A 7,645-nucleotide genomic window follows, 5' to 3' on the forward strand; every position below is an offset into this window, starting at 1 on the left:
TTTTTCCCCCTCTTCTTTCCTCTCCAGGTTGAGCTCCGATCATCCCCCATCGGTGATGTGTGTGGTCACCAATCAGAGGGTGCGCATTGCTTTTTATATATATTTGTATGTATATAAAATTTAGGTCTTGGTTTTTTGTTGTTTTGATTGATTAGTGTGAAGAATAACTACATTCGAATGGAAACCAAGTTTGATATGTTTGTTTTGAAACAGTATTGGGGGAGCTGTTGGGGTTTTTGTTTGTTTGTTTTGTTGCATCAATAGCACTGGTTATTTTGAACAAAAACATAAAAGCTTTCTGTAGTTGCTTCATTTATCAGAAAACAAACATTCGATACCATGGTGTATTATTTCCTCTGCATTAGAGAATAGCTTTTCTAAATACTGGGAAATTTTATCTAGGCATTGCTGAAGCAGAACTTGGGTTTAACCCATAAAAAATATATGCCTAAGGACTCTTCTGAGTTTTAGGTTGTTTTTGTGTATATGTAAATGTATTTGATTTGATTTTACATTCACCAAAAACAAAATTTCTGCGTAAAACTGGCATTCACAGCCATGGGTAAATTTGTATTGTTTCAAGGATGCTATCAATCTGAGCACCATAAGAAATAGATCTCAAGTTAAATTGAAAACAATTCTAAGACATAAGCGTTCAAATCAAATAAATGATCTAGTAATTAATTAGACAACTTGAAACATCATTATCGAGACAGTCATATAATTGAAAGTGTTTATTTGCAAATTTACTGAATGGGAAAATCTTACCTCTGCTAAAAACCTCCCTACCTAGGTAAGAAAACTGGACAAATAATATTTAAATAAGCCAAACAAAGTTGAGTTAAGTGAGCTTTTGATCCATTTAGAGAGCCATTCCTTACAGAAAGTTGAAACCTCTGTGTTTTAGTAAAAGGTCATGATTCATGGAATGTCTAATACCTTGCAGGTAAGACTCTAACACAATGGTTAGAAACGTTTCCATTTAGGACCTGCTGGCAAAAATGGGTAAACAATCTTGTAAACTATTGGCCTGCTTGGGTTTTTTGGTTTTTGTTTTATCCCAACCCATTCCTTACATGTAGGTTCAGTCTTTTCAGTATTTGGTTACTGGTTCAGCTAAAACTAGGAAAAATAACTTTGTATAATGCGAATGTGAATCCAACTGTATATTGTTTATTTCATTGTAAATACTGGTGAACAGTGGTCAATAAATAGTTTTATATTTAAAAAAAAAGTCTGACCTCTTGTGAGAATTACTCAAAAGGGACAGAGACACAAAGTGAGTACATGCAGTAGAAAAATGGTGCCCATGGGTTTGCTCAATGAAGGGTTGCACAAACCTTTGATCTGTAAAAAACACAATCATCTAAGAAGCACAATAAAGCAAAATACAACGAAATAAGGCTTTCCTATATAGAGTGGAAGACGAAAAGATTCTTAGTAATTTATGATAAACTCCCAAACCAACCAAAGCCACGGCTGTCAAGTCAGTTCTGACTCCTAGTGACTCAACATAGGCAGCAAGCGTTTGACCACTGTGCCGTGACGGCTACGCATAAGAAATGTTCAGTTCTGAAGCTCACAGGTGTATATAGGAACACACAGCATGGTTTAGGAGTCTGTGGACTTACCTTCAGAGTCATCGGGTGGTGAAAATGGTGACTGTGCGTGGCTGCTAACTTCACAGTTAAAGGTTATAGTACACCTAGAGGTGCCTTGGAAAAAAGGCCTGGCAATCTATTTGCAGATCTTAACTCTACCAGGTCATTAAAAGTACAGAATCTTCCCACAGTCACTGAGCAATCAGGTTTATTTTTACTGTTTAATAAACATCCCACAGTCTATATTTTATGCAACTACAGGGTCTACTTTAAAATCACGCCCTAAGGAGCCAGGTGGTGTACTGGTCAAGCACTCAACTGCTAACCAAAAGGTTGGCAATAGTTTATGAACCCACCAGACACTCGGAGGGGGCAGGATGTAGCAGTCCGCTTCCACAAAGATTTATGGTGCAGTTAGACTCTGTCCTATATAGCATCACTGAGGAGCCTCGGAAACCCTATACAGGGTCGCTGAGTCTGAATCGACTCCATGGCACACAACTATCACCACCACAGGGTCACTATGAAGTCCTAGTGGGATGCTATATGATAAGCATGGGACTGCCAACTGCAAGGTCAGCAGTTTAAACCCATCCGCTGCTCCCTGGAAACCCTATACAAGGTCACCTGAAAGACTTGATGGCATTTAACAACATAACAACTGTGACTGCAAAGGGTTTGCAAGTTTAAGATTTTAGTTCCAGAAACACATATAGAATAGATCAATGTGACTTTTTAAATTTTTATTTTCAACTAGGCAGCATAAAAACAATTAGTTTCAATTTTTCTACTCTTTCTCAATTTATAAGGAGCCCTAGTGGTATATAGCAGGTTATACATTGGAATGCTAACCACAGGTCAGCAGTTCAAATTCACCAGCCATTCCAAAGGAGAAAGAGAAGGCTTCCTGCTCCTATAAAGATTTATAGCCTTGCTCTTCCTGTAAGTGGCCTGGGGTAATCTCACAAAATGGTTTGCTACTCACTTGACCCAGAAAACCCCACAAAATCCTGGTACAAATCCAGAGGTTCAAATCTCCAGGTCCATTTTAAGAGTACCCATGAGACTACCCAGGCCATCAAGGATATGCATATCCGGAAAGTCACCAAGTATCTTAAAGATGTCACTTTGCTTCTGCAATGTGTACCAATCCAACCTTACAATGGTGGCACTGGTAGGTGTGCCCAGGTCAAAAAGTGGGGTTAGCCACAGGGTCGGTGGACCAAAAACAACGCCCAATTTTTGCTGAACATGCTTAAAAATGCAGACAGCAATGCTGAACTGAAGGGTTTTACATATGGATTCTCTGGTCATTGAGCACATTCAGGTCAACAAAACCCCCAAGATGTGCCGCTGAATTTATAGAGCTCATGGTTGGATTATCGGATTAACCCCTACATCCCTACATGGGCTCCCCCTGCTACAATGAGATGATCCTCAATGAAAAGGAACAAATCATTCCTAACCCAGAAAAGGATATTGCACAGAAGAAAAAGATACCTCAGAACAAACAAAAACTTATGGCTCAGGAGTAAATTAAATTAATCTTAAAAGTAAAAGCAGAAAAGAATAAAGATCAATAGCCTTGCAAATCCTAGGGAGTAGTGAGTGCTAGCCTGCCCTGTAGGGTTGCTATGAGATGGAATCAACTTGATGGCAGGTGGTGGGCCCCCAATTTACAGCTGCTCTTTCAACAGAATAATCTGGCTTTGTTGTTGTTGTTAAGTGCCGCTGAGTCGGTTACGACCCATAGTGACCCTGTATAAGGTTTCCGAGGAGAAGCTGGTGAACTTGAATGGCTGACTTTAGATGGCTTTGCCATGTGGGGCATTAACCCCTAGCGCCACACCAGGACTCCACCTGGCTTTAAGACTGACTTAAGCAATGCACTTGTAACACATAGCATAATGTTGTTGTTGCCATAAAGTCAGTTCTGACTCAGCAACCTTGTATTGGGTTTCCAAGGAGCACCTGGTGGGTTTGAACCACCAACTCTATGGTTAGCAGTTCAGTGCTGATCCTACAGCACCACACCAGGATTTCATGAGACATCTTAAACCCTTGTTAAGGGATAGATTTTTAAAAGCCCATATGTGGAACTAGCTGATCTAAATACAAAGACTGCTCAAAAGATAAGAATGCCTTACCTTATCTGCATAAATTGGAATATCATGAAATGGAGATATGTATTGTCCTTTTTCATTTTCTGTAAAAAAAAAAAAAAAAAATCAAAGAAGTTAGTACTGTGGTTAATTATACTTCCAGGTGCATGAAGTAAATTTCATACCAAGATTTTATTCCCACATCAGAAAACCTGGTTGCATATTTCATGCCGCCTGACCTTCCTTCATGATTGGGTTGGGTTTTTATTCTATGGGCATCTCACAAGTACTTATAATGAGGGAAGAGACCAAATTACTTTAGTATCCAAGAGCCTGGTTGTGGTGCTGTAGGATCAGCACTGCTTACCACAAGGCTGGCAATTCAAACCCACCAGCTGCTCCTTGGAAACCCTATACAGGATCAGTATGAGTAGGAATCAACTCGATGGTATTTAACAATAGCAGCAGTGCCTAGTACACAAAGACAATCAAGCTGTTTTGGATTCATTTTACATCAGTTTAACAGTTTACAATGATAAGCTCCGTTGGGAGGAAAGAGGGGACCAGTGTACTGAATTGTAAAGTATGTTGCTTTATAAAGGTGATGCCCCAAGACGACAGAGCCACTGTAGATTACGATTTTTCTTAAGGTAATCAAGGTGTAACAACACGTTCAGACGTCATTTCGACATTCTAGAGCCCAACTGCCATAGTCAAAAAAGTAAGTTTAAGAACATCCTTCCTCACTATTCTTAGGAAATCTAAGAGCCAAATACACATTATATCCCTTTCCTAGATGATTTCAAAACCACAGTGGAAAAGTCAAAGTTAGACATAACCATCTCCAATCCTGTAAAAGCCCCTTCAGAGCCAACTCTGGCTGTGGGCCAAGCCATTACCAATCTTAAAGAGGATGGCAAATATATATAGAGAAGTAAAATTAAAAAAATCTTACTTCTCCTATTAGGAAAAATGCTAAGAAATCTGTGTTAAAAAACAGACTTAAAACTATGGAAGTACAGAACAGGTTCTAATCATTGGTATTAGGTTCCGGAGAGTTCTATTTAATAAAAAGTTACTTTAGTGGGTACCAAAGTTTTGGAGTGACTTTGGTCTCAGTGTTGATGTTGTTAATTCAACAGGGACCTTGCATTCCAGCTCATTAACCCCCAGGTCACACCAGCACTTCACTGGTCTCGATAACAGTCATCAATACTCACTGTCAGTATATCATCTTAGTAAAAACAACTACTATGCAAAATAATCTAATTAAAAAATAAACTATTTGCTGTCCAAAGGCAAATATAGCCTGAAGACAATTTACCCAGATCATGGTACCAACTTCAAACCTGATTCAAAGGAAAATTCTGAAGCCAACACTAACTTAAAAAAAAAAAAAAAAGAAAAGAAAAGAGTTAAGGACCTCTGGTAGCGTAATGGTTACGAATCGGGCTGCTATCCTCAGGGTCTGCAGTTCGAAACTACCAGCTGTTCCGTGGGAGAAAGATGAGGCTTTCTGCTCCCGTAAAGATTTACAGCCTCGGAATGAGTCGGAACCTAATCTACGGCACATAACAACAATAACTTAAAAAAAAAAAAGAGTCCAGTGCAGGCAAAAGTCCTGCACTGCCCTTGCCACTTAATTGTGAAACGCAGCTCCACCCTTCCTGGATTGTATATGGTAATTTAATTTTCAATTTTATTGCTATGTGCCGTGGAGTTCGTTCCGATTCATAGCGATCCTACACAGGGTTTCCAAGGAGCAGCTGGTGGGTTTGAACTGCCAACCTTGTTTGCAGTCCAGTGCTGATCCTATAGCGCCACATCAGGAGTCCAATTTTCAACTAGATGATGTGAATTTTTAGCTTCACTTTCCTTTTCCTCTCACACCAGACTACTTGTTGGCAATGAGCTTTATTTGTTCCTTCTTTCAGTTTTGCTATCAGTTCTCTCTAATCCTCCCCTCCTAGCCCTTCATACACATGGACCCAAAGCGTTCCTTTCACCTGCCTATTCTGTTCCACAATAAAATTGTAAAAGATTTAAAAGGGTATGCCTCTGGCAACACTTTTTTTAATTCCTGCGTTATCACCAATATAATCTATTCGTTGTGGCTTGGTGGGTAGAAGATCAAGATAAACCCAACATAGCTTTCCTGCACTACAAGGCAACAGTGGTGCGTTCTCGTTCTGGAAAGCCGAGCGCCCTCAGCTGCAGGTTCTTGGATAGTAGGTTCAGGGCGTAAAACAGGTACCCTTTTAACGCTAACTTCTTGCACAAAGGTAGAAACTTGGCGCTTTCTCACTCATGGTTCCCAGTTGACGTCACTTGTTTAATTCGAAAGGAACAGCTTTCTGTTTCAGCATGAGAAGTGCCAGCATCGGTACCTACGATAAAACCCGGGCAAAGGCCAGGAGCGCGAGCGTTTCCACTGGCAGCCCCTTAGCGGGCCTCGGTTTCCCCATCTGCAGAACCTCGCCAACAATCTGAGCTCCAGTGGAGGTATTCAGGTCTTAAGGAAATCACCACCCCACGCCTGCCCTCAAGCTGTGCAATCCTTTTACGGAGATTATTTTACCTCCAGGCATCTTTCTAGAGTGACTCAGTGGTTCCCATCAGACAATCGCCCGAGCCCGACACCTGCAAAACTAGCCCGGCCCATCGGGTCCAGCCGGCGTGTGAAAGACGAATGATTTCTCTTTAGCAGAGGGCTGGCCAAGGGCGAGCGGGAAATGTGAAATGTGAGGGCCGATCAGGGCCCCGGGAGCTTGGCCGGGCCGGGGACCAGAGGTAGATGGCTGGCTGAGCCTGCCGGGCAGCAGGTGAGGCCTGAGAATGAATGGAAGGGTGAGCGGAGGGGAGCGCGGGCACTCACTGAGGAAGACTCGGTACTCGAGGGTGAAGGGCGCGGCGCGCTCCTCGCTGCTGAAGCCACTCATGGTGCCGGAGACTAGTCGCTACCGCTGCCACAGCCCACTGAAACCGCACGCGGCGCCGACTGACAAGGAGAGATCTCGGCGCCTGCGCACTTCAACGACTGGACCGGCAGGCAGGGCGGGGAGCGGCCTTTAACACCGCTCGCATTCGCGTTCCCAACCCACCCCCGCCCGGCCCACTTGATGCGCAGGCGCACTCCGCTGCCCCGCGCGTCCTAGAGCCCCAGCCTCGCCCCCTCTGGCCCCGCCTCTGCGCGTAGCCCGGGTGGCGCGGAGTTTGGGCCACGTGGCTGTCTACGGGCTGTTTTGCTATTATTTTTTTCAGCCCTGCCGGCAGGCTTTGGGGCCGGAACGAGGACATTCTTTGCACAGGCTAGCTAAGAGTAGACTGCAGTTTTCCACTCCAGCACACACGGGAATTCACCTTTGACCTTCCAGAAGAGAAGTTTCTTATCTGAAAAGGCGGTTAAGTCACTTGCTTCCATGTTTGCGGTCTTGGGACATTTTTTGGATCCCTGTTAGCAAAGTTGATTTTAATGGCTTCCAGCAGGACTAAGATAGCCAGCATCTCCACCTTCCATTGGGTAAGACACTTGTAACCAGTCTCAGTTTCTCCTCTGCAAGATGGGGATCATTATGACTATTTCATGGGGCTGTTGGGGTACTTGAGTTGATACACACCAAAAGGGTGGCACTGTGGGTTAATGCGCCAGACTGGAAAGCCATTTGAAATGTAAGGTCGGCAGTTCAAGCTCACCAGCCACTCCTCGGAAACCATGTAGAGGGAAACCATGTAGAGGGTCGCTATGGGTGGGAACCGACTCAATGGCACTTCACAACAACACCAACAAGCAGAGCTTAGGTATGGCGCTGTGGGTTAATGTGTCAGACTGCAAAGTCAGTTTGAACTGTAAGGTCGGTGGTTCACGTTCACCAGCTGCTTCTTGGAAACCCATACAGGTCGATGTGGGTCGGAACCGACTCGAAAGCACTCAACAACAACATC

General features: G+C 43.2%; 1 protein-coding gene across 1 annotated transcript in view; it reads right to left on the reverse strand.

Annotated features, from left to right (window-relative positions):
• The window catches only part of PPA1 (pyrophosphatase (inorganic) 1), a 31,588-nt gene extending 24,856 nt beyond the window's left edge, over positions 1-6,732 (reverse strand). The window contains exons 1-2 of the mRNA XM_006835854.1: positions 6,579-6,732; positions 3,749-3,807 (exon numbers count right to left, since the gene is read on the reverse strand). Of these exons, the coding sequence (XP_006835917.1) occupies positions 3,749-3,807; positions 6,579-6,642 (123 nt within the window). The 5' untranslated portion in view covers positions 6,643-6,732. The remainder of the gene's footprint in view (positions 1-3,748; positions 3,808-6,578) is intronic.
• Between the last annotated feature and the right edge of the window lie 913 nt (positions 6,733-7,645).

The sequence above is a fragment of the Chrysochloris asiatica genome, unplaced genomic scaffold, assembly GCF_000296735.1.
Source record: "Chrysochloris asiatica unplaced genomic scaffold, ChrAsi1.0 scaffold00020, whole genome shotgun sequence".
In the NCBI taxonomy this organism is placed as follows: Eukaryota; Metazoa; Chordata; class Mammalia; order Afrosoricida; family Chrysochloridae; genus Chrysochloris; species Chrysochloris asiatica.